The 27,711-nt window shown below is 33.0% G+C and overlaps 1 protein-coding gene across 21 annotated transcripts in view; it reads left to right on the plus strand.

The window, feature by feature from the left end:
* The window catches only part of RALYL (RALY RNA binding protein like), a 757,987-nt gene that overhangs the window by 340,428 nt on the left and 389,848 nt on the right, over positions 1-27,711 (plus strand). For 20 of the 21 annotated variants that reach the window (XM_025395091.1, XM_025395093.1, XM_025395085.1 and 17 more), the window contains one exon: positions 7,686-7,964. The exons of the other annotated variant lie outside the window; for it this stretch is intronic. In XM_025395091.1, the coding sequence (XP_025250876.1) occupies positions 7,709-7,964 (256 nt within the window). In that variant the 5' untranslated portion in view covers positions 7,686-7,708. The remainder of the gene's footprint in view (positions 1-7,685; positions 7,965-27,711) is intronic. 21 annotated transcript variants of the gene reach the window in all.

The following is a 27,711-nucleotide window of genomic DNA, read 5'->3' on the forward strand; positions in this document are numbered from 1 at the left end:
AAACTGAATTTCTAGATTCCTGGTGCTATTGACAAAATACTATACTCGGTGTCTAAGGAGCATAGTTTTTAAAAAATTGGAAAGAAAAATTTATGTGAATGTAATTAGTTTTCAAAGACTTTGAGTAGGACATTTCACTTCCACTGTGACTGTTATCCAGAGTTGTAGTAATTGAATTGAAATACAAAGATAGAAAAACTGCAGAAAGATCAAGAGCTTATATATAGAATTTTAAATTTATAATCAACTTTAGATTTTTAAGTAATCATTGAGCACTTATTATTATAACACCAATATGTTAAGATATAATCTGAAGATTTAACAAAGGAAAACAGAATAATTTTTTGAATATTTTTCAATAATAATGACTTTCTCTAGTAAGATCTGGGAAGCTCCAATGCTAATTCCATTTTCCCTAAGTACAAGGGAATTATGATGTTTCTATTATTAGCAGCAGCCTTGCTAAACTCTTGAACTTCATTACTATTATAGATCAGGGTATCCTTTTATTTGGCTTATGGCCTATTCATTCTTCCATTTAACTTAATGAATCAGAAAACAGTTTTGAGTGGAGTTACTTAGGGAAGAGCTGGCAGTTATCAAAACCGCTTTGAGTATGCAAAAACAGGCACCATATTATGTCCTAGTGGGAGAAGAAAAGTGTGTGACTTTTCTGGAAAGTAGTTGGGGATTGATAACTAACATCATCCGTTTTGTTTGACCCAGGAATGTCAATACTCTACTGGAAATTTATGCTTATTAAATGTGTCAGTGTTCATCTCAGATATTTTTGTGACCTGAGAATAATGGAAACAAGCTAAATGCCTATCAAGCATACAAAGAAAGTGAAGGCTTAGCCTTATTACTATGCAACTATTTAGGCTACAGCCAATGTAAATATTTAACAGCATAATTAAATAAGCATTCATGTAATAATGATACTTGGTATGTAGATTATGTTAACTTTTTTCTAGTTTATAGCTTTTCTCTAGATACTAGAGATAAAAACAACAAGATATAAATTGTAAACATCTTCAGGTTGGGATTATATTCTTTTTTCATTAAATGTATATATCATCTTATTTACATATTCAATGAATCTTTACTTTTATAAATCAATATGTTGATTTATTTCAGAAAGCAGTTTGAGGCTTAAATAATGGAATCTTCAACATAATTGTGATATTTAACTACATAAATGACATAGACATCACTAAATATACTATGATAACTTCTTCACGGCGAAAGGAAAAATCAGAAAATTTTCCACAAAATTGTTTTATAAATAGTATCTTAACTTGTAAGAAATAGTTTTTTTTAAAGATCTATTGAAGAATTGTCACTGCTCTGGTGGATATAAGTTACATATTCTAAATCATGGGTGGTTTTTGAAGAATGAATTCAGAATTTTCTTGGTATTCTTTATTTTGTCCGGGAAGAGATGCTTAAATTTGTTAGTTTATTTCAGTTCACTTTTTCCTTTATTCTAATTCTGAATATGAACAATTTTATACTAACCTGTTTAATGAAAAAAGTTCCGGGGATGAGTTTAAAATATTTGGAAAACAACTGTCTTCTTGTGCATGCTGAGATATTTACTGTATGCCTGTTGAATTTTTATAGTATTGTTTAATTCAAATACCACTTACTTTAAGAGGTTTTCTCTGATATTTTCAACTAGGTATGATCACTTTCTCTCTTTTCCAAAAGTGACAACTTTAGTTTGTATTTATTGCAGCATTTTCCATGGTTTGTATTGTATTATAGTACTTACTTGAGTAATAGCTCTAGACTTCAGCAAATAACTTTTAGTGTATGATCCATTCTTTCTTAATCATTTCTGCCTCTCTTTCATCCTTTCCTTGGTTTTTGAATATTGTATATATTAATATTGTTGGCAGACTCTTGTAAATACCTGATGTATTAGTCCATTCTCATGCTGCTAATAGACATACCTGAGACTGGGATATATGTATATATATATATATATATTTTTTTTTTGACATGGATTCTCACTCTTTCACCCAGGCGGGAGCACAGTGGTGTGATCTTGGCTCACTGCAAGCTCTGCCTCCTGGGTTCATGCCATTCTCCTGCCTCAGTCTCCTGAGTAGCTGGGACTACAGGTGCCCACCACCATGCCCGGCTAATTTTTTGTATTTTCAGTAGAGATGGGGTTTCACCATGTTAACCAGGATGGCAGACTGGGTAATTTATAAAAGAAAGAAGTTCAATAGATGCACAGTTACACATGAATGGGGAGGCCTCACAATCTTGACAGAAGGCTAATGAGGAGCAAAGGTACATCTTACATGGTGGCAGGCAAAATGCCAAAGATGCCTCCCCATTTTGGTTATCTTTACAGCAGCATGCCACTCCCAGCACCAATTTACTGTGTTAGTCCATTCTCATACTGCTAATAAAGACATACCTAAGACTGGAATTGATAAAGGAAAGAGGTTTAACGGACTCACAGTTCCACATGGCTGCGGAGGCCTCACAATCATGGCGGAAGGCAAAGGAAGAGCAAATGTATGTCTTATATGGCAGAAGGCAAGAGGGCATGTGCAGAGGAACTTACCTTTATAAAACCATCAGCTCTCATGAGACTTATTCACTCTCATGAGAACAGCATGGGAAAAAAACCCACTCCCATGATTCAATTACCTCCCACTGGGTCCCTCCCACAATACATAGGGATTATTACAATTCAAGTTGAGATTTGGGTGGGGACACAGGGACAATCCATATTACTGGGTTGTTGTTGTTGTTTTTGTCTGTTGTTTTTATTTTTTTGATCAGTGTAAGTGTCTTAGTGACTCTGTAATTTAGACGGAAATTCAAGACCACTAAATCAGCAGAATGGTAGAGTTTATTGGCTAGTGATTTTGTCTGCTCCAAAAAAAACATTTTATCTAAAGCACATTTTTGAGCTGCCTTTAATTTATAATAAATGTATCATATATGGATTCAAAGGTAAAAATCTCTCAAATACAAATTAAAAGACTTTATTTATTCTGATAACATTCTTTATAATGTTACAGAGCACTTACCACCTCAATCTGATATTTCCAGAATGAAAACCCTTAATCTTTTAAATTAGTTATCATATGACAGATACTTGAACTTTTTATTCTGCTGAAATACAGCTACATTATCATATCTTTCCTAAGTTTTCAGGACCAAAAACATAGCCATTCTCTAGGTTTGAATGAAACATAAATAGCTAGATATATTTCTGATTTACTTTTATCCTGTATGTTTCCAAGGCAAGAGCCCTGTTAGCCTTTTGGGGTAAAGCAATTCATTAAAATGTGGCCTCAATTTTAACTAAGTGAAATTAAAAATACAGTTTCTTAATCATACTAGCCAGATTTCAAGGGTTCAAAAGTCACATGTGGTTATTGACTAACTTTTTGGATACTGTAGATATGGAATGTTTCCACCTTCATAGAAAATTCTTTGGAACAACAGCAACAGTAGTTTACAGTTTATCTTTTATTTTACAGCAGCTTTCATAGATAGACACTTTACATGAGCTCCATCCAGACTTCTAAATTAAAAACAAAGAGACAGTTTGTTTGCACTAAAAAATTCATTTTCCCTTGTCATTTGTTTTATAGTTGTAACATTTTTTTGACTGTTATAAACCATTTTTGTGTCAAAATGTAGGTATTTTTTCCAATGCCTGACAGCTCTCTAATTTTTCTTTTTATCACCGGTTTTCAGTAATTTTATTATGATGTGTCTGGTGTGGTTTTATACATATTTATTCTGCTTGAGGTTCATTGAAATTATTGTATCTGTGGGATTATCATTTTTATCAAATGTGGAATATTTTGGCCATTAATTTTCTTGAATATTTTTCTACCAGCCCCTCTGGGACTCCAGATTTATGTGTTTAACAGCTTGACAGAGTTCAATATTAACTCACTGAGGCTCTGTATATTTTTTCAGTGTTTTATCTCTATACTACATTTTACATATTCTTTATTTCTACAACTTCTAATTCACAAATTTGTTCTTCTGAAGTTTCATCACCATTCAGTGATTTTTAAAAAAATTGTTAGATATTATAGTTTTTATCTTTAAAAGTCCCATTTGATTCATTCTTAAAATCTTTAATGTCTCTTCTGGTCATGGGTCATATTTTAATTCTTAAGATCTGTAGGAGGTTTTGCATGATGGTGAAAATAGTGTATTTTATGTGATTGAATGTCTGAGTTCTATTTTTTTCCTTTTTTTTTTTTTTTTTTTTTTGCGAGATGGAGCTTCACTTTGTTACTGGAGTGCAGTGTGGTGCTTTCTGCTCACTGCAACCTCTGACTCCCAACTTCAAGTGATTCTTCTGCCTCAGCTTTCCAAGTAGTTGGGATTTACAGATGTGTGCCACCATACTTGGCTGTTTTTTTTTTGTTTGTTTGTTTGTTTTTTGGGTTTTTTTGTATTTTAGTAGAGATGGGGTTTTATCATGTTGGCCAGGCTGGTCTCAGACTCCTGACCTCAAGCCATCCGCCCACTTCAGCCTCCCAAAGTGCAGGGATTACAGGCATGATCTACCACACCTGGCCCTATTATTGATTTTAAAGAAGTGTTATACTTTTCTTTGATAGACATTTGACTTGTTTCTGCTTTAGTTTGATTATCTTAAGCCTTGTTTTCAGCTTTTGCTAGCGTGGTCACAGAATATCTTTACCTGTTGGAATCTTTAATCCCCATTACTAAGGCCCACCCTTCTGATGCCTAAATTTAATTCTCCAGGTAGTCAATTTGGCCTCTCCACTGCTGCTGGTAGGAACGTGAATGATTCTTGGCCTTTTGCAGTTCTTGGAATCATTCAGTTCACAAATTTGCAATAACTTTTGCCCAGCCTCAGGAAACTGTACCCTTTGCATATATGACTTAGAAATCAGCATAGGTTCAAAGGATTTTAAAGCAGATTTCTAGAGTTATTTTTCTGCGTAGCTCTTTTGTCTCAAGAAACCTGTCACACAAATTCCAACTGCCCCAGATATTCTGAACTCTGATCTGTATCTCCTCAACTCAGTAGGGTCACTTTCTCAGTTTGTGATATCCTCCCTACCCCACGGACACTGCTCTAAACCTGAAATATATTTTCCAGGCAGAAAGCTTGGTTATCCTATGTTTTACTTGTTTGTCTGTTCTTTCTCAGATGTAATGGCTCTGTACTGCCTGTATTTAATGTCTGAAAAACAGTTGCTTCTTCTGTGTTTCCCTGTATTTCTTTGAACCAGGAGGGTTAATTTAGTCACTGTTACTCCATCATCGCTGAAAGTGGAAGTCTTTCTTCAACTGATTTAAAAGTTTCTGTAATAGAAAAGATATTAAACTATGAATTGAGGCCTAACTTTTAGAGAATGTTGAAATGACAGAATGCAATACTACAACAAAACTTATAAACCTGGATAGACTCATTTAAAATGATAAACACTTATATACAATTATAAACACTGATAGAAACTAGCAAGTCAGTGGTTGTGGAAAAAATTAGATACATAGATATGTATAGATTTTAAGGCAGGTAAGAGTTATTAATTAGAATTACACAGTTGTAAGTTTGGAGGTACAGGTATGAGTGTCATCCACACAGACTAAAAGAACAGAGCAGAGTCCAAGATAGCATGTTGACGTTCACAGTGAGCATTCAGAGTACAACTGTACCTTCAAATTAAATTTAACCAAGGGTTACTATCAATGGCAGACCACCGGGCTCTGTAAACCACAGGTCTGATCTATTCTAGAAATTCTTATATTTGCATTTTAACCAATGTATATCTGTCCAGGAAATAAAATGTCAACCATAAGAATTGTTTACCCTTAAAAATAACTCTATGGTGTTTCTAAAAGTATGTGTCACTTGAGAGCACAAACAAAATAGTATGCTTTCTATGGATTGTATTACTGATGTTGACCTGGAATGGTAAGAAAGGAAACTGACTCTAGATTACCTACCTTGATTTTTCTTGTTTCAATTAATTCTCAGAGCATTTGTCTTGAGATATGCAATAGCTCAAATTTCAAGATAAAAAAAATATCAACTTTCCTTTTTTCAACTCTACTTTGAATAATTCATACAGGTACCACTTAAATGTAGCTAATCTGAATCAATACAAGGCAGTGTTATAATCTTTGTTTCTAATAATGTTTTACTCTTAATTTTTATGTAAATAACTGAATGTTTTGTTTGTGAAACTGATCTTCATTATAAGGAGATATTTCTAATGTTGGCTGTCCAATATGAAGTAAAGCTTTAAAAATCCCAGAGGTAACATTGAACAACTTAATTTGAAACATTTTATGTTACTTTGTTGCTCTTGATTTCAAGAGTACCTGGTTTAAATGCATAAGTACATTTTCAAGCATATCCAATTTACATGCCTTAAAGACTTCCACCGCCTTAATGTTTAATTTAGAAATATCATTTTAAATGATTCTTAAAATCAGATGCACTTATTTTTATAGCTGTAATATTTTAAGAGAGCCTTCATATAAAAATATAGTTGTCACTGACAAACGGTATCAATTAGCTAATGTTCAACAATGATCATCAATTCAGAGACTGTAACCGTGTTGAAATTTTAGTTTAGCCTTAATGTTGTCTATAATAGGTACTGTAAATGATGCATGACAAAAAATAGGTTGTTAGCAAATGTTGAGGAAGGAAGGAAGGAAAGAAGGAAGGAAGGAGGGAGGGAGGGAAGGAAGGAAGGAAGGAAGGAAGGAAGGAAGGAAGGAAGGAAGGAAGGAAGGAAGAAAGGAAAGAATTTTCAAGGCCTTAAAAATCTGTATGTGCTGGAATACTTAGAAATAAAAGTTTTGTTGAATTTAATTAGACACAAATATTCTACCAAGCTCACAAAATGATTTTGAAAAATACTAGCAATCTTTAGGCAACATAGGAGCCCTTAGTTAAGTGAATTAGAAAGTGAAGTTAAGAATAACATTTCAACAGTTACCTAATCTCCTAATTTGCTGATCATTGATAAACATTGGCTCATATGTTTTGTTTTGTGTTTTTATGAAACTGACATGTGCTATTGGTTCAAATAAATAGCATATATAGTATTCTGGCTAAGTTGCTTATTTTTAAAATTATGGTTTTCTTATGTTAAATTTTCAAATTAAATTTCTAATACCATTTTTTCTTTTCCACAGCCTTTAATGGAGAAAACTGTTGTTTCTGACAGAAGGGTTCTGATATTGAAATAGACAATATGTCTACCTATCATAGAAATATAAAAAATAAAAATGCATGTACTCAAACAGAAGATGGAGGTTACATTTCTGTAATACATCTATCATCAGACCTTAGCCATATTGGACTTTTGGTTGCTGTTGATAGAATAAGGCAGATTTTCCTCAAACTTCCTTTTGCAAAATAGATAGACTTAAATATAAAAACAACTGCAAAATGTTCAGTCATTAACAAATCAAGAATTTTTATAACTGTATGTTGTCATTATAAGTTTTTTCTACTGTATTTAGCAATGCAATATTTACCTTTTATATTACTAAATATATTAATTTTCTTCTCAAGAAAATCATTAATACTTAGGGATTGGAGTTTTCCTGAGTGTAATATTGAAAAACTGTTAAAAAGCCAGTGATACCCATTCAATCTAATGATTTAGCTTTTGATTATTTGTTTTGTTTGTTTGTTTAAGGATTAAAGCAAGGAGAGCCAATCATGACTGGCAAAACACAGACCAGCAATGTCACCAATAAGAATGACCCCAAGTCCATCAACTCCCGTGTTTTCATTGGCAATCTAAATACGGCAATTGTCAAGAAAGTTGACATTGAAGCCATTTTTTCAAAGTATGGAAAAATAGTTGGATGCTCCGTTCACAAAGGTTATGCATTTGTACAGTACATGAGTGAGCGACATGCAAGAGCTGCAGTGGCTGGAGAAAATGCCAGAGTCATCGCCGGCCAACCACTTGGTAAGTCATGCTCAGACATAGATCTCATGTTATTGTTCATACATCTGGAAATTGTTTTATTTCTCAAAACCCAAAACCACTTTTGTTTCTACCTCTTCTTTAACCAATTAGAGTGATTTTATATTTATAATTCATATTTTTTCATCCTTATATTGTTTTATATATAGGTATCTTATTTTCTCTATAAATTTATAAATTTGAGATCAAGGCAACTTTGCAATACTTATTACCTCCACCAATCCTAACACAGCCAGGCAAATAATAAATATGCATCAGATTTAACTTTATTTGACTTGAGATAGCGTCTGTCTTCCAGGAAACACTATCCTATGCAAAAAAATAACTTCGCTTGTTATACTTACGGCATTTGATTTGAGAGCCTGATGCATTTTCCTCATTTCCTGTGTTTTGGAGGAGAAGGGATAGAAAATAGCAAAAGAAAGTAAATTTTTAGAACTGGGAAAGGAATATAATTCACATTTTAAAAATCCTTAAAGATTTTGTATATTATGCCTATATAATCATGCATAATAATCAGATTTCTTTCTAACATTCAAGAAACAATGTAGTTTTTTCACAGAAAGGAAAACAGTGCAGTCTGAAATAAAATTTAAAACTTGGAAAAAATATTTTATAATTAATGTGTAGATAAAAATAAAAATCAGATAATTATTTAGATGTTTCTCTACCTTAGGAAAAAAATACAGTTAATATAGTAATGATTCCTCAATTTATATTTCCTGTTCTCTCTAGATTCATGTATCAAACTCATTGTACAGCATCTTCTCATGGATACTCAAAAGGCATTTCAGTTTCATATGGCCAGAACAAAACCCATGATTTTCCACACCCTCAGCCTTCTCCACTCCCAAGCTTCCTCATCACAATAAAGGGAACCCCTATTTTATCCAGTTTTTTTTTAAAAAAAAAAAAACTACAACAACTTTGATTCTTAACTTCCTCGATCATCAAGTTCACTTGTCAATATATCTCAAATATATTCCAAACCCAATCTCCTTTTAAATGTGTGCTGAAGGCCATCTCATACAGGCCACGATTGTATCTCAGGAGCACTGAAATAACTCCCTTGTTGGTCCACTTCTTTTTAGTCTTGCCAGAGTGTCTTTTAAAAACATAGATCAGATTATGTTCTTAACCTGCTTTTAAACCTCTAATGCCTTTCTCATACAGAATAAGATTCACATTCTATACCATACCTACAATGCCCTACACTGCCACATCTTCAATTCTATCTCCTTATTCTCTCTCCCTTCTTGAACCACTCTAGTTATGCTGGCTGCCTTGATAATGCCTCAGACATTCCAAGATTGTTCCTACTTCAGAGGCTTTGTATTTGCTATTCCCTCTGTTCAGACAACAGGTCTTTGCTAATTATTTGTTCCCTACTTTATTGAGTGTGCTGTGCTCAAAATTTACCTGCAATGAGAGGCTGTTACTGACTAGCCTATCTAAAATAGAATAGTCACCTTTCTCCTTCTTTCACTGTCTATTCCATTACTCTGTGTTAATTTTTTTCATGGCACCTATCAGCATCTAGATTACATAGTTTAATTTATAATCTTACCTGTGTCATGACCACAAACATAAAGCTGAAGAAGCATACAAAAGAAGCAAGTGAAAAGTATAGAGAAGTCAAGCTAGAAGAGTGTTAAGAATATTGTGAATATTATCAAATGATATAACACAATTAAAACTATTTGGGAAGGTATGGAATTCATTAAAATGTGGGAGACGTCAGAGGTAATAGTCTTGAGGGAAAAAAGCAAAAGATGTTTTGCGTAAGTGCCTGATATTTAACTACAAAAAATCACTATCAGATAGGAATATAATTTTTATTTACATTGGTCCCATCCAACTTTCTATATTTTAAAGAAAGGAAATAAAGGAAGTGCTTTCCAACAGACATTGGTGTATTTTCCACTTGTCTTTTTGTTTTCCTTAATGCCTCCATTCTGCTTGCTTACTTTGATAGAGGAATTTTCTGACATTTTTGTTTTTCTTTTTAAGTTGAAAGTCTTAATTCAGGGCCATATCCCAGCAGATTTCAGGGCAAGCTCTATTTACTGTCTGTATCCTGATTGTTATGAACCTAACATACTTGAGGAAATACATTTAATTATTGTTTTAAATTATTTTTTAAATTATTTTTTAATTATTTTGTTGTTTGAAAAAATTAACTATCAGTTTAAGATCAATTAAAAGCCTGATTCACTTTTTAATGAGCTACAGCTAATTTTCTGGAGTTCTGTTTCCTATCACTACTTAGTTGATTGCTGTCTTTTTGAGAAGAATGCAATGAACAAAGGTCAATACCACACTAAAAATGTAGTGCCTTACCTGCAGAAACCCAAGGAAAAAAATGATACCAAATTGCTTTGTTCTGAGAGGCACAAAGTTAAATTGTGCCTCTTCTAAGATACCATTTCTCATTCTCAGTCATTCCTCTTAGATCCTCTCTTAGTTTTGTCCTCAGGTAAATCTTTAGAGCATATATCCTAATCATCTGTAATCACACTTTGTGCCTGAAACCAAGTCTTAGACTTTAGTTCAAATCTCGTCTTTCACTGCGTCTGTCTAAGCTGAATGACTTTTCATACAAAGCAAGTACGTTACAATTTATCCAACAATTTTGTTTTTTAGGTCAAACGCTTGATCATATCCACCGTTTTTGTTTGTTTGTTTGTTTGTTTGTTTGTTTTACCTGTGTTGCCAGAAACTCAGGCAAAGGTGTATCTTCCAATTGTTCCCTATAGAAGTTAGTTCCTCCATCGTGTCCTGAAGAAGACCCTTAGCTTCTAGAATGTGTATACATTTCTAGCTTTAAGTATTATAACTTTGTTTTTGATGATTTGAGCAAAACTTCGGTTCAAGCATATTAATCACTTGCTTCTTGAGTTTTTTGATTCCCAAATAAGCCCTTTCTAATCTGCCCCCCAACAAACCCCAGCAAGTTCTTAATATGAAGCATGTTTTTTATGGATGAAATACTAGGCCATTATTACATGAAATTGTTATTAGTATCAGGTACAACAACCGATCTAAGCATTCTTCTTTTTCTTAAGAGGGAGAAGGAAATTAATATTGATTAGATCGTGCACTGGATTAGTACTTTACCTGTATTACCTTATTTGATCTCAAATAATGCATATTTGTATATCATTTTCTGAAAAGGAACAGTGTTTTATTTACTACATGTTTAAAATGTTTATATATAATTTAGAGATTAAAAATTAAACATCAGTAGTACCAGAAAAAATTAAACATCCTAATGCGAGTTCTTAAAGTTTTATGAAGACTATAGGTAACTTGGCCATAATTTAATTGATTTTCTTATACATTTCCAGTTGTTTGGCACATTTTTTGCACCATGATAGAGAGTATCCATTTTTATTCTTAACTTCCTGTCTTTGATATATAATAGAACACTGCTAAACCCTCTGTGGAAAAACAAGAAAAGATTGCATTTTGACTCATATTACTTAGGGAGTCTTAAAAAGTCAGAATCTATCTATGAAATTATTCAGAATTTTTTAAATCACAATTCCTATAATGTAAACATCCTCATAAAACTGTCTGTCTATGTTTGGTTATTTAATTGATTTTAATACAATTTTAATATAAGCAAGTAAAATTTAAGATATCCTCTTAATATTTAATTGAGTTTGAATTCTAAGTTTCTTAATATTGGAAATATTTATTGCATTTTTCAATCTAAGTGTAGTCATTAGAATTTTTTTCTTCAAACACATGTGCAAGATAAAAACTTTTTAAATGCTTAATAGAGACAATTTTTATGAGTAGTCACACACGAAGCGTCCTTTCACACAAAATGTTATACAGAGGTTAGAGACTCAGACTAGACAGTGCCAATTTTATGTATCTACTGATTACATTGGCTTGATTACAAACATGCTCTAAATACATATTTGCAATGTCTTTCTTTGTATTCAGATTATTTTACTCTTACAATGCTTGTAAAAGATACAATTTATGAACTTGACAAGTCAGCTGTTGATAGTAGGAGGAGCCAAACATTGATAATTAATTTATCTAGAGCAATCATTTTTGTTCTGAAACTCATATGCAGGCCCCTGTCCTTAAGAAGCAAAGTTTGCTTTGGGAAAAGAATATATAAAGCAGAGAATTAAATTAATTTTATCACATTGTAAGTGTCTTGCAAATGCAGAAAGAATTCAAAGTGGGGACATGATTAATAGAGATTGTAAATTTTTAAGTAAATACGGTGAATGTACTTAACCAGATCCTGAAGGAAGTAATGGAATTGTCTTAGTAGAGAGGAAGATGTTGGAGAGATTTCATGAGTAAGAACAAAGAAGAGAACATTCAAATACTTGTAACAATTCCTGTCAAGCATGCGCTGAGAGCAATGGATTTCAAACATCTTTTTATCCTCAACTGTTTTGCATCCAGAGTGATCTTTTCAAAATGCAAATCTAATCATGTCACTGTCTTTTAAAACTTTCAGGGATTTCTCATTGTTCTCAGAAAAAAAGACTGAAACCTTTGCTGTGGGCTACAAGTTTCTACCTCGTTTGTTTCTTTGTCACCTGCAGACTCACATCATAGGCCCCTCAGCCTTGCTTAGAGCTCCAGCTAAATTGACTTCTTTCAGTTCTTTGAACAACTTGTGTTCTGTCACCCAACAGGGCCTTTGCACATGCTATCTTGACTGCCCAGAATGTTCTTCCCTATGAAGCTCTGCACCACCTCACCCTACGTCCCCACTTTATCCCCTTTACCTGGCTAATCATTCTTCAGATCTCAAATGAAATTTCAATCCTTTAGTGAAACTTACTTGTCTCCCTCAAAGCTAGCTGAAGTGTTTTACTATACTTTCAAGCAAGTGTCTTCTTTTCAATTGTATTTTTATATTTATTATTTTGTAATTGATATCTATCCCTTCTCTCTCTAAGCTATAAGTTTCTTAGGGCATGGACTATATATATGTATATGTGTGTGTGTGTGTGTATGGCAAATGCTCAGTGAGGATGTACTGGATGAATGGTTGGATAGATGGTTAGTTGAAGGAATGGATGGACTTGTCTAAAGGGGTCCCTCACATTGAAAAGACTACCACAGGAAGAAGAAAAAGAAGCAGGAGGAGGAATAAGAAGAGAACAGGGAAAATAAGGAAGCAGAAGGGGCAATTGCAACTTCCCCAGAAAGCTAGACGATATAGTTGGGGTTGCTGTTAAGTGAAGACAAAGTAGTTGTGATCAGCTTGCTAAGGAGACTAGGAATTTAATCTTGAAATCCTTCAACAGACATTCTAAAGGTAGCTGTTCCGTAGGCCTGATTTCAGTTTTTTGTAAATATAATCCAATATTTAATAGGCATGAAATATTAACACATACATACTTTATTCAAAGGTTAGAGTGAATGATATATTGGTTTGAAGAAAGATTTCTATTTATGAGAAACTTCCTACACATTCCTTAAAATGTCATCGTTTCATAGTTTTCTGTTATTAATAGCTTATTAATAGCTGTATATTTGCATGGCACTTCATCATTGTCAAAGTTCTTTCATGCACATATTATCTTCTTTGATTTTCACAACAATGCCAAGAAGTAATATTAGTATTTATGCCGATTCTGCTGGCTAGGAGCCAAAGCACAGAGAACCGAACTTGGTCTGTATCACACAAATGGTGGTGCAAGATTGTTGGCTCACATTTTCTAACCCTAATTATTTTTACTATTTCTCCTTCCAGATATTTATTCCATTTCAGCAGAGTGATCATAAGCTCTGTCATCCAAACAATAATACTTTTGAGAGTGGAAAGGTTACTCTCACTGATTTTGCTTTGTTTGTGGGGCCTGTCCTGTACATGGTAGGATGTTAGTAGGATCCCTGACTTCTACCTGCAAGATACCTCTAGTACCCCTTCCAAATAGTGACAGCCAAAAATTGTCTCCATATTAACAAATGTCTCCTGGAAGGCAAAGTCACTCCAGTTAAGCATTAGTATTTTAGGGTAATCATACCAAAATAAATGCCATTAATTTTCAGAAATGTTCTAATGGTCTTAGGATAAACTATATTAAAACAATGCTCTGAGTTATTTTGACAGTAACTCATAATTTATAATAAGAATGTATCTTTTCCAATTTCTCAGAAAATAAAACTCAGTAAGCACATTTCAGGGCAATTTCAATTTATTCATGACCATGGCTTACCCACTTACATCACCGGTTTGTTATAAAGTCCTCTGTCTCTTCACATCTTTAATACACTGCCTTTTAGAGGTGTGATTTTTCTTCATTAGATCCCTCCATTCAAACATGTCTAATTGCCACTAGAAATGATGAAGAAAAAGAAAGCATCATGGAAGTGTTAAGTGAAAAATACAGAGTACCAAGATTACTCAGAGGCTCAGGATGATCTTCAAATATATATTATTCAACAACACTAAAAACTTGTTAAGACAAAGACAGAACCGCAGCATCCCTAGTTGATGTTGTCTCTAACAAATGCATTAGTTTTACCAAGCATCCATCCTGTTTCATTTTGGTACGTATTATTCTTCTGCATATGCCTCTAGCTTCAAATTAGATGGAGTATCTGAGCATCTAGCAAGGACAGATTGACAAAGAGCCTGGGGTGAAATGAGTATGGATAATCATTTTTGACAAAGTAGTCTACCGCAGAACCCCTAAACAAGCACATGAACCTTATGGAGATTTCTACGTCATGAAAAATCCTGTAGAAAACATCTAAAGAATGCTGCAGGTAATAAATAGCACTTTTAGCAAGGCACCATTATGTAATTCTATTACCATTTGGACTGAGAAAAAAAGATAATTTTTAGCTTTTGCCTCAGTGTCTAAAGAAGATACTGTTATCATAATTTCTTAACTTGATAGGTTAACAAAACTTCCACTCCTGAAGATACAAATCAAAAGTTAGTCCTTCGGCTACTTTAAATATTAGCTGCAATAAGTGTACAAAAATATTTGAATATATAAATCTTGGAATTTTTCTTAACAACCTTTGAAACTATTCACCATGCTAGCTTTCTTTTTCTGCCTACAACATGTTCAACTCATTCCTATATTTTAAACATCCAACTTTCCTAACAGATTTTATGTTATACAGATTATGTGAAGTACTTCATCAATTGAAGAATGCTATGTAGAGATGACTACTATATTTGTTTTAAAAACTCTATTCACAGGCCGGGTGCAGTGGCTCACACCTATAATCTCATCACTTTGGGAGGCCAAGGCAAACAGATCGCTTGAGCCCAGCAGTTTCAGACCTGCTTGGGCAACATGGTGAAACCTCATCTCTGCAAAAAATACAAAAATTAGCTGGGCTTGGTGGCATGCACCTGTGATCTTAGTTATTCAGGAAGCTGAGGTGGGAGAATCACCTGCGCCCGGGAAGTTGAGGTAGTGGGCTACAGTGAGCTGTGATCATGCCACTGTACTCCAGCCTCAGTGAAAGTGAAATCCTGTCTCAAAAAAAAAAAAAAAAAAAAATTCTATTCACAAGGCTGTGGAGGGACTTAAATGGTGTGCAAATGAGTGGGAGTATGAAACTTAGTTATGAAATGGTATTCAGTACAATTCACTTTTGTTTCATCATTTCTGGGATTCATGGAAACATATTGCCATCCCATATCAGTGGCTTGTACTAATAATGTTTTTTATTTATATGTCATTTTTTCCTCATCAACCTTCTCAAAGAAGATCAAGGTACACTTCATTACATTTTTTAAAAATTATCTTTCCAACATCCTTCAAGGAAGCTAAATAGTAGATTTAATTAAGCCCATTTTACAAATAAGTGAATTCTATAATGTACTTAAAGAGAGTAGGTTTTTGTGAAAACAAAAGTCTCAGAAATTTCTTCCAACATTGTGCATAATTACTGTAAGTTTCCTTAGTTCTGCTTCCAAGGTGTGTATGTATGTGTATATACATCTGGTAATTGTTTAAGAAGTCTTCATCCTCATCCTTCACTGTCATAAATTAATAAGTAGCAAAAACAATACTATCTGGGTTATAAAGCACAACAGACATTCAAAGTTTTCAGTAATTAAACAGAGCTCCTTAAAATGCTGTAAACAAATGCTAATTAGCAAGCTTCCACGATAGAGTGAATTATAGAACTAACGGTCTGTCAGCCAGGGAGATACATGGCCCCACAGATGATAGAAAGCCCGGGGGATTTGCTTTCTATTTCTAAAACTGGTTATTTGACTCAATCACTGAACCTAAATTAGTGAAAGCAGTGGTGGAGACTGTAAATAATTTTTTTCATTAAAACTATCACTGGAAACTTCTGAGCAACATTTAAAGATCTTATTAGTTCTAACTTGTTTGTTACTTAATCCCTAGTACAAAGCTAAATAATATATAAAAAAAAATAGAAAAAAATCAATGTCTGAAGTTGTCCTTCAATGTGGGGAATAAAATGTCTGAAAGTCATTTATGAACTAATTTTAGAGTGCTTTACTATGAGAAATATTTATTCTTTCAACACTACATGTGTTGTTGTAGATGCTTGCCAACACATATTAAATTCTAAAAGAGAATAAAAACATAGTTATACCTGATGTAAATGACGAGTTGATGGGTGCAGCACACCAACATGGCACAAGTATACATATGTAACAAACCTGCACGTTATGCACATGTACCCTACAACTTAAAGTATAATAATAATAAATAAATTAAAAAAAAACATAGTGCCAAACCCACCAAAATGAAATAAAATATAAAGTAAAATAATAAAACAAAATAGATTACTACTCTTGGAAAATATTCTAAGTGTAGAGTAAAATATGTATACGTAAGATAACATGCAGATGAAGATGGTAAATACAAGATAAAGCATGATGTAATACAGATCAAATACCATAAAAGGATGAAGTATTGTAAATTTATTTAAGAAAGGCTTATGGGCCAGTTGTAAAGTAAAATGTTCACCTATGAAGCAATACACAATAGGAAGTGGGAAACTCAAGATAAGGTATTTTGTAACACACGTCAAGTGCTACTGGAATTTTAAATAAAAAGTATTATAAGGTTTTTTGGAGGCCTGTTAGGAAATGTAGATTTGAATTTAACTGTTAATCTAAAATAGGTGGCAAACAAATTGAGTATAATCATGAAGAAAATCTTTAGAGACTGCAATTCTTAAGTAATTTTAATTGAAACCAAAACACAGAATTGAAATAGAGCTTGCAATGTTTGTGAAAGGTGGTGGTTTTGAGTTAAGGCTCAGGACTCACAACTCCTGTGTTAGAATCCTAGCTCTTCACTTAGGACGTGTGGAACTTTGGACAAGTTACTAAAGAAACAGCTGCTATTGTCTTCCCTGTAAAATGTAGATATAAGAATAGGTCCCACCTCATAGAGTTATGAGGATTAAATGCATCAATATGTGTAAAATGGTTAAGAACAATTCCTGGGACATACAAAGTCTCAACAGAAGGCAAAAGGGCTAGACATCCAATTAAGTCCTATTGTTTAATGCCTTCTAAAAATGAATTTAGAAAACTGGAGAAACAGGTCCTAGATCTTTAGCTTTCTGAAGGTGTTGGTCCTGTGACAAGAATTTATGTTCTCTGGCTCTAATTTCCTCATTTGTGGGGAAGCCATGGGACTAGTTGATCAGTAAGATCCCAAAAAAGACCAAATAATCATGATGATTTCTGCTTTTTCTGTCTTGTTGAAAAAAATCTTTGCCTCTTCTTTGGCCATAAAGACATCCTTCTGTGTTTCCTTTTAAGGGACTTTTATATTGGTTTGACTCTTCACATTTAGACTTTACTACCTCTGGAATTGAATTTTTTGGTATGGTATTTGGTAGTGAAAAAGATTCACTCATTCCCATATGAATATCAAGTAATCCCACAGGATTTGTTGAAGAGACTCTTATTTCTAACTGCCCTGAAACGTCCCTGTGAACATATGTTAAGTGATCAAGTATATGTATGTATGTGCATGGACACACACACACACAAACGCACATTTCAATTTACATGTAATTAAATATATGCTGCAAATATTATATCATAAATAATACTGATAAATACTGTAAATGACACCATTTTGGACATATTTCCTAATTGTTTATTCCTGATCTATTTATTGATGTACTTATGATCTTCTAAAATCGCTTATAAATTTTAAGCTTACTCTAGGTTTTTAAATCAGTGTATGTGTCCAGCAATGTCTCTTGCAAAAAATGAGTTTTATTTATGATCTTCCAATATGTACACATTTCTTTCCTTGCTTATTCATAGGATAGCACCTTGAGAATAATATTGAAGAGCAATCATGATGGTAGGTATCTTTATCTCATTACATGAGAAACCTGTCAATATTTTGATATTATTGTTTATCATAGGATTGTGTGTGTGTGTGTGTGTGTGTGTGTGTGTAAACTCTATATTAAATTAGGGAAGTTATCTTCTATTTCTAGTTGGCTAACAGTTTTTACCAGGAAATCATGATGAATTGTATCAACTACATTTCATGCACACGTTAAAATGAATTTTTATATTCCCTTTTATTCTGTTAGTATGATGAACTACAATTGATCTTTGATTGTGAAATCAGTCTCATACTTCTGGAATCAACCCAACATGATAAAAAAAAAAAAAAAAGTGTTGTATTTTTCTTTAACCTCTATGTTCATGATGAAAGATTGGATTATAATTTTTTTTCTTGTTATGTCCATGTCATTTTTACTGTCAAGGAGATGTTGGTATCATAGAACAAACTAGGAAGTAGTCCTACTTTTTCTGTTATCTGGAAGAATCTGCATGTCATTGGTAATATTTCATAACATTTGGATAATCCATCAATGATGCCAATTGAGTCTGGAATGTTTTGTGGAAATATCTTTGATACTGATTAATTGCCTTCATTGAAAAGTACTCTCAAGATTTTAAAAATATTTTCTTATGTCAGTTATGGAAAAATAAGCTTTCAAAAAAAGTGTACATTTGATACACATTATCAAATATATTAGCATAAGATTGTTAAGAATTTTAGGTTATATCTTTTTTTTAGTCAGAATAGTGATAATTTTTCCCTTAACTCTTTGATTTTAAGTCAGATTAGTCATCTGTTCAAGTACCCAAATTATGGCTTTGTGTATTTTCTCTATGGCATGTTCGTTTTTGCTTCATTACTCTGGAATAATATCCTTATTTTTTTTCTTCTACTTGTTGAGTTTAATTTGCCACTCTTTTCCTAACTTCATAAATGAAGACATAGATCATTGATTTTTAGCTTCTCATGTTTTCTAAAACAGCATATAAGTCTGTAATTCTCTCTGAGCAGAGCCTCAGCCTCATCCCACAAGTTCTAGTATGTCATATTTTCAGAATCATTTAGTTGATAAATATTTTCTAGTTCATGTCGATATTTCTTCTTTGACCATGGGTTATTGAGAGGTTTGTTACTGAAATTTTAATTTTAAAAATTGATTTTAGCTTAATTTCACTGTAACCAGAGAATAATAAATCATAAAATTAATTAAAATTCTTGTAAATTTGTTTGAGTTCTTTGTAGGTTCTGGATATTAGCCCTTTGTCAGATGAGTAGATTGCAAAAATTTTCTCCCATTCTGTAGGTTGCCTGTTCACTCTGATGGTAGTTTCTTTTGCTGTGCAGAAGCTCTTTAGTTTAATTAGATCCCATTTGTCAATTTTGGCTTTTGTTGCCGTTGCTTTTGGTGTTTTAGACATGAAGTCTTTGCCCATGCCTATGTCCTGAATGGTACTACCTAGGTTTTCCTCTAGGGTTTTTATGGTATTAGGTCTAACATTTAAGTCTCTAATCCATCTTGAATTAATTTTCATATAAGGAGTAAGGAAAGGATCCAGTTTCAGCTTTCTACTTGTGGCTAGCCAATGTCCATCAGTGACAGACTGGATTAAGAAAATGTGGCACATATACACCATGGAATACTATGCAGCCATAAAAAAGGATGAGTTTGTGTCCTTTGTAGGGACATGGATGCAGCTGGAAACCATCATTCTTAGCAAACTATCACAAGAACAGAAAACCAAACACCGCATGTTCTCACTCATAGGTGGAAACTGAACAATGAGATCACTTGGACTCGAGAAGGGGAACATCACATACCAGGGCCTATCACGGGGAGGGGGGAGGGGGGAGGAATTGCATTGGGAGTTATACCTGATGTAAATGACGAGTTGATGGGTGCTGACGAGTTGATGGGTGCAGCACACCAACATGGCACAAGTATACATATGTAACAAACCTGCACGTTATGCACATGTACCCTAGAACTTAAAGTATAATAATAATAATAATAAATAAATAAATTAAAAAAAACTTTATTAATTTAAAAAAAATTAATTAAAATTCAATGAGAACTTTTAAATAGCCCTAGATATGGTCAGTTTCAGTTAGTGTTCTATACATAGTTGACACACAGTACATATATTCTATTGTTCTGGGCATCCTTCTTTATGTATCAAACAGGCAAAAATTGCTAATTGAATTACTCTGACCTTCTGCATCATTATTGATTTTTGTCTTCTTTTCCATCAGTTATTAATAGATGTGAATTATGATTATGGATCTTTCTGTTTATCTTCTTAGTTCTTTATTTTGCTTTATATATTTGAAGCAATATTATTTAGTAAATACAAACTTGGAATTAGTGTATCTTCCTAATGTAGTCATCCTTTTATATAGTATGATATATCTATATCTTCAGTAATTATTTCCATCTTAGAGAAAAGCTTTGTTTAATTTTAATATTCCTTAACTCACTTCCTCTTGATTTGTGTTTGTATGGTATATCGTTTTTCATCCGTTTTAATTTCAGTGATTCTGTGTCTTAATATTTAATTTGTTCTTGCAAGGAACATAGAATCTGCCAAACACAGTATAACAGCCTTTGTTTTTTTAATTCTAATAACCTATTCGCATTTAATTGTGGTTATATTTGAATTTATGTCTACACGTTTGCTGTTTTTTACATTTGTACCATGTACTGCATGTTAATTTATGGCCATTTTTAGATTAATCTTTCTTATATTGTTTTGCTGTTTCCATTCTGTTAGCTACTAAGTTCTGTATACTTTATGGTTCTTGTAGTATTAGAGATTGCAACAGGTATCTTTGATTTGTTAGTTTAATGTAAATTATACTTCATACTACTTCCCAGATAATCTTAAATCCACAGAACACTTCAAGTTCATTTGTCCACCTCCCACCTTTTATGTTATAGTGGTCATGAATTTTAATTTTACATACATTTTGCTTTCTTTCTTAACTTTATTTTGGAGATTTTCTTTTATTATTATTATTATTATACTTTAAGTACTAGGGTATATGTGTACAACGTGCAGGTTTGTTACATATGTATACATGTTCCATGTTAGTGTGCTGCATACATAAAATTGAAGAGACCGTATAATGAACTAGGTGTACATATGACTCCATATTATCAGCATATACCATTTTAATTTTTTTATACATCATCCATTTCCTCCTCAGTACCTGGATTGTTTTGAAGTAAATTCCAAATCTCAGATTACATCATTTAATCTGCAAATATTTCAGCATGCATGTGTGTATATGTGTAATATATATTTCCGCATATATGTATATATGTAAATATATAAATTATAATTTCTTAAATAACCACAATATTATTATCTGATAAGGTTTTGCTGTGTCCCCACCCAAATCTAATCTTGAATTGTAGTTCTCATAATCCCCACGTGTTGTGGGAGAGACCATTTGGGAGGTAATTGAATCATGGGGGCAGTTACCCTCATTATGTTCTGGTGATAGTGAGTGAGTTCTCACAAGATCTGATGGTTTTGCAAGAGACTTTTCCCCCTTTGGCTTGGCACTTCTCCTTGCTGCCACCATGTGACGAAGGCTGTGTTTGCTTTTACTTCTGCCATGATTGTAAGTTTCCTGAGGTTTCCCCAGCCCTGAGGAACTGTGAATCAATTAAACATCTTTCTTTTATAAATTACCCAGTCTCGGATATTTCTTCATAACAGCATGAGAATGGACTAATGCATTATCACACTGAATATAATTGCTGTAATTCCTTAGTGTAAATTTAGTAACAATCCTATTTTCACAGTTCCCTCTCATAATCGTTTAATTAATTTGTTTGAATTGAAATTCATAAAAGATACAGAGATTGAGATTCATTGACATGTCCTTTAAGTCCCTTAATTTAAAAGTTCTCCTAATATATCCCTGCATCCCCTTGTATTTTATGTTGAACTGCATTTTGACTCCATTGAAAGAACAAAATCACTTGTCCTATATAATTGTACAGGTCTACAGTTTGATTATTGCATCCTTCTGGTATCATTTAACTTGCTTCTCTGTTTCTTGCACTTCCTGGAAATTATTGGTTATATCTAGAGGCTTGATTAGATTCAGGTGGAATTTTTTAAAGATTTATTCCTAATGACTGTGAACTTCCATCAGAAAGTACATGTCTGATTTTCTCTTCTTTTGTGGTGCTAACAGCCAGTGAATATAAAATTCACTCCTATCTTTTTATTGCTTTTTTATTTGCTGGAATTATTCTAAAAAGAGAAACATTTTTCATTACATATTTGATTACTATGAATTATGATTGTATAGAAAAATAGGGTAACTTACTATTATTTCCCCTTTATAGTAGTATTCAAAATAGTAAAGTGGTGGTGTATCACTTTACAAAATCACACAAATCACCACTAAAGAACTTATGTAACCAAATACCATCTGTTCCCCAAAAATCTATGGAAATAAAAAAAAAATTTAAAAAGCTTAGTAAAGTGGTTTCCTAGTACTTTCTAAAGACTAAAAATGAGTTTTAAAATATTCTTAATAATTTTATGAGCTCAGGGATTAAACATTGTAGATATATTTCAGTTCCTTGCCATTATCTCAGTTAATGGTCAAATTATTATAACTTTGGCTTTGACACCATATTCATGTTGGTTTCTGGGTCATTTTGACAAAACTCTAAGAGTCTTTGATAATTTCCTTTATTTCTGATATGACAAAATGTTCCTGAATCATAATTTCCTGCCCCATGTTGGGAATCAACCAGGTCTCTAAAAAACTCTGGTATCATTTAGTGGGAAATACTATTTAGATCTAATATTCTGGGTGCTAAGAAAGCTCATTAACCTCATCGGTCTTACAGTGACATCTTCCATCAGCATTGCCAGAAATATCACTTCTCAATGACACTATTATGACTACTCATTTGATTTATCCCACAATACACATATAAGTCTCAGAAAAACAGTACCACCAGCACCAACATCATTATGATATTTGAAAAGAGTTTAATAGTTTCTCATTTGAGGGCCACATTTTTTCCATAGAGAATATTCTGTTAGGTAAGAACAACAAAATTATTATGTTTTAAAGTCACTTGGAGTGGTTCTCCTCTATGAGGTTATGTCACCAAGTAAAAGCACAGTTATAATGTTTGATTATTATACTTGCTTTTCTTTAATTTTCTACAACCATGCATAATACCTACAAGATTCCAAAATCAAATTAAATATATATATATTCAAAGAAATTTAGCTTTTATTTTTTCCCTCTACTCTCCTCTCTCTCTTCCCACTTGTAAACTTTTATTTTTTAAAAAATCTAATCTATTTTTCTGTCTACATACCCTTCATTTTAGATAAATCATGATGTGTTAAACATACTTTTATCCATGTCAGATTTTTTATTTGTCTATTCTTGCGAAAATTTTGTATCTTTTTGGCATACTGTTTTTATCATTGCATAGTATTCTATTGTATAGATGCTCCATATGCCATAGTTTATTAAACCAGACTACTGAGGCGATTACTGACATTCAAATGTTTCCAGTCTTTTCGTATCATTAGTTATACTGCATAAAATAACCTGATGAATATGCTCTTTCATATTTTACATAGGGTACACTGAGATAGATTCCCAGAAATGAGTGTGGGATCAAATAGTAAGAACATATATTACATTTTGCCAGATATTTTCATCTATCATATTATTCAACTTCAAATTTTATATTGCAATGTTTAGCAGCATCTGTTTTCCATGTATTCCATGTACCCATATATCTGGAATATATTTTACTACATAAAATATATATTGTAAGACTTGAATTTTTCCCCATCTGATGGATGGATGATGATAAGTAGTATCTCATATAATTTTAATTTGTATTTAACTTATTATAAGTGAAATCAGTTGTATTTTTCTTATACATTATTTTTGTTTTTATTTTGTGTGTGTCAATTAAGAAAATAATTAAATTCATTTTTAGCTGTTGCTCCTTGAATCATATTTCTGAACAAAATTCCCACTTCTAACATCTATAAAAACTTGCCTTATTTATTCTTATGCAGTTTATGTCTCTTATCCATGTGGAGTTTACACTGATATGCAATATAAGAAATTGGTCAATTTTTTTTTACCATATCCATACAGTTATCCAGCTATACCATCATCACTTATTTTATAATCCATCTTTTCCTTTGTAGTTTAAAATCCTGCCTGTGTGGTATCTAAAATTTCCATAAGCAATCAGTTCTATTTTTGGATTTGCTTTTCTCTTCTATTGGTCTGTCTGACCTAAAACCTGTCAATACTAAATGATTTTCATTGGAGAAGAGTAGTTTTTTCATCTGGCTGGACAGTCCTCCTCCGTGCTCTTCTCTTTCAAAACTGTCCTCTCTATACCTACTAGATTTTTCTTTCAAATAAAATTTTTATTCAAAATGTTTAGATACAGAACAATATTATATTCTAAATGGGCTTGCTTTAAATTTATAAATAAACATAGAGGGTTGACAACTTTTTGATATTGGAACTCTGCAACTAAGTACATAATATGTATTTCTGTTTGTCCAGATCTATTTTGTGTCTTTTGGAAGTGTTTTATGGTTTACTTCATGTATGATCCTCATGCATATTTATTATGTTTCTGTTTTAATACATTCTTTTAAATTTGTTAGCATAAATGGAGTCTTTTCTCATATCTTTTTTTCTTTATATCTTATAACTGATTTTATTTTCATATATGAATGCTACTGAGCTTTGGGGGAGCAATATTATAATGACATACTTTACAAATTGTCTCTTTATTAAGTGGTCCTGTTGATATTTTCTGCTTGTCAAACTATATAGTCATATCTGCAAATAAAGATATCTTACATTTTATCAAATTATATGTTTTTCCTTGTCAAACTGTATTAACTAATAGCTCCAAAAGAACTTCAGTATTAGTAACAGTGGTGAATGTTCTTGTGTTGCTCCTGATTTTGCAGTAAATTTTCTAACATTTCCACATTACAATTCTGACTTTAGGACTGAATTTATGTGTGTGTGCTGTGTGTAAGAAGGAGGAAGTGGCAGGGTGGGATGAGACAGTGGAGGGAGACAGAAAGAGAGAAGAGTAAAACAGAGAATTTTTTTTCTTTTTTTTTTTGACAAGATCTCACTCTGTTGCCCAGGCTGGAGTGCAGTGGCACAATCTTGGCTTACTGCAGCCTCAACCTCCCGGGTTCAAGTGGTCCTCCTACCTCAGCGGCTGGTGTGACTACAGGCACATGCCACCATGCCCAGCTAATTTTCGTAATTTTAGTAGAAGTAGGGTTTTGCTATGCTGCCCATGCTGGTCTCAAACTCCTGAACTCAACTTCAGCCTCTCAAGATGCTGGGATTACAGGCGTGAGCCACCACGCCCAGCCAAGAGTGAAATCTTAATGTAAATATGTATTTGTGTACTGAATTTTGTCAGACATCATTTTAGCATCATGGAGATGACCATCTGACTTTTCTCCACAACTCCACCAATGTGACAGATGACTTTGAATTAATGAATTTCTTAATAAATGTCACTTGGGCTGTGATGTATTTGTTATTATGCTGCTGAATTCTGTTGGATAAATTTTAGAATCTAGAATTTTTGTTTATAAGTGAGTTGATTAATTGTTTAGTTTTTTGGAGAAATCTTATACTCTGGCACAATATGAATTCCGAACATTTCTTCTTTTACTGTGTTGGGTTATCTGACCTTTAAAGATTTGATAGGATTCCCTGGATAACCAAGTATATCTAGGGATTTTAGGGGTGGGTAGGTCTCTTGAATGACTTTATTTCTTCAGTAATAATTGTGCTTTCTTACTCTCCTCTCTCCCTTGTTATTTTGGTTAGGATAGATAGTGCTTTGTCTATTTTCTTCGAGTTTTCAAATAAAAGCTATTAGATTTATTTCTTAGTTCTAGTTTTATTTTAATTTTTTTTAAATTTTACTTTAAGTTCTAGGATACATGTGCAGAACGTACAGGTTCGTTCCAAAGGTATACATGTGCCATGGTGGTTTGCTGCACCCATTAACCTGTCATCTAGGTTTTAAACCCCACATGCATTAGGTATCTGTCCTAATGCTTTTCCTCCCCTTTCCCTCCCAACAGGCCCCGGTATGTGATATTCCCCTCCTGTGCTCTCATTGTTCAACTCCCACTTATTTTTAAACATTTTTTCCATCTTTTTAAGTGGGTGTAACTTTTTATTCTTAATTTTTATTTTCAAATTAACATAGGTATTTAGCGTTATTTCTGTCATTTGATAGCTACATTTTTTTTCCAAAATTATGTAGTTTTAGTTTTAGTTATTCTTTGATCCAAGAACTGTTTTAATTTTTTTTTTTTTTTTTTTTTTTTTATGTTTTTGAGATGGAGTCTTGCTCTGTCACCAGGCTGGAGTGCAGTGGCGTGATCTCAGCTCACTGCAACCTCTCCCTCCCAGGTTCAAGTGATTCTCCTGCCTCAGCCTCCTGAGTAGCTGGGACTACAGGCACCTGCCACCACGCCCAGCTGATTTTTTATATTTTTAGTAGAGATGGGGTTTCATCGCGTTGACCAGGATGGTCTCGAACTCCTGACTTTGTGATCCACCCACCTTGGTCTACCAAAGTGCTGGGATTACAAGCATGAGCCACTGTGCCCGGCCAAGTTTTTTCTTTTAAACTCTAGGAAGACCTTTTTATTGTCATTAATTTATTGTATTATTGAAGTTTTCTTTGTGGGATAATATGCCACAATTTGGGGGACATTCCTGTGAATGATATGGTACGTATCTAAAAGTTGGTATCATTTTTGAGAATTGAGTTCTCTGGTAAATGTTTACCATGGGTCCTTACCCAGGTTTCCAGTGGTTTTCATTGTCTGAAGCTTGACTTTTAGTATATTCCCCAGAAAGGCCAATGGGAAAAATATTCCCTGAGATTTTGTTTTTATCCTCAAAGTTGTAGCCTTTATCCTTGAAAGTCACTTTCACTTGTTAGCTGTTCTGGGTCGATTTCTCTAGGTTAAAACTGTGTTCCTTCAGTATATATTTTCAAATTAGATTTTTTTTTTCAGGAATGTGTTCTCAACTTATAATTTATAGTAGTTAATTTATATCATTTAACATTTCTTTGCTAACTTCTACATTGATCACTTTTTCTTAAATCCTTTTTATCTTTTTTTAAAGTTTATTTTTGATCTTTAAATTTTACCTCCTTTCCGTCTCGTATTTCTCTTCAGTATGATTTTCTGTGTTTATTTGTTCACATGTCTTTTCTAGCATAGACTTTCTTTATGAAATTATTTTCTGTCATTTTCAAATATTTCCTGAGTTCTGTCGCATGTTTACAGAAACCCTTTACTCATGTCATTGTAGGGACTTTCTTATTCTAA

Source organism: Theropithecus gelada, chromosome 8 (genome assembly GCF_003255815.1).
Source record: "Theropithecus gelada isolate Dixy chromosome 8, Tgel_1.0, whole genome shotgun sequence".
Classification (NCBI taxonomy): Eukaryota; Metazoa; Chordata; class Mammalia; order Primates; family Cercopithecidae; genus Theropithecus; species Theropithecus gelada.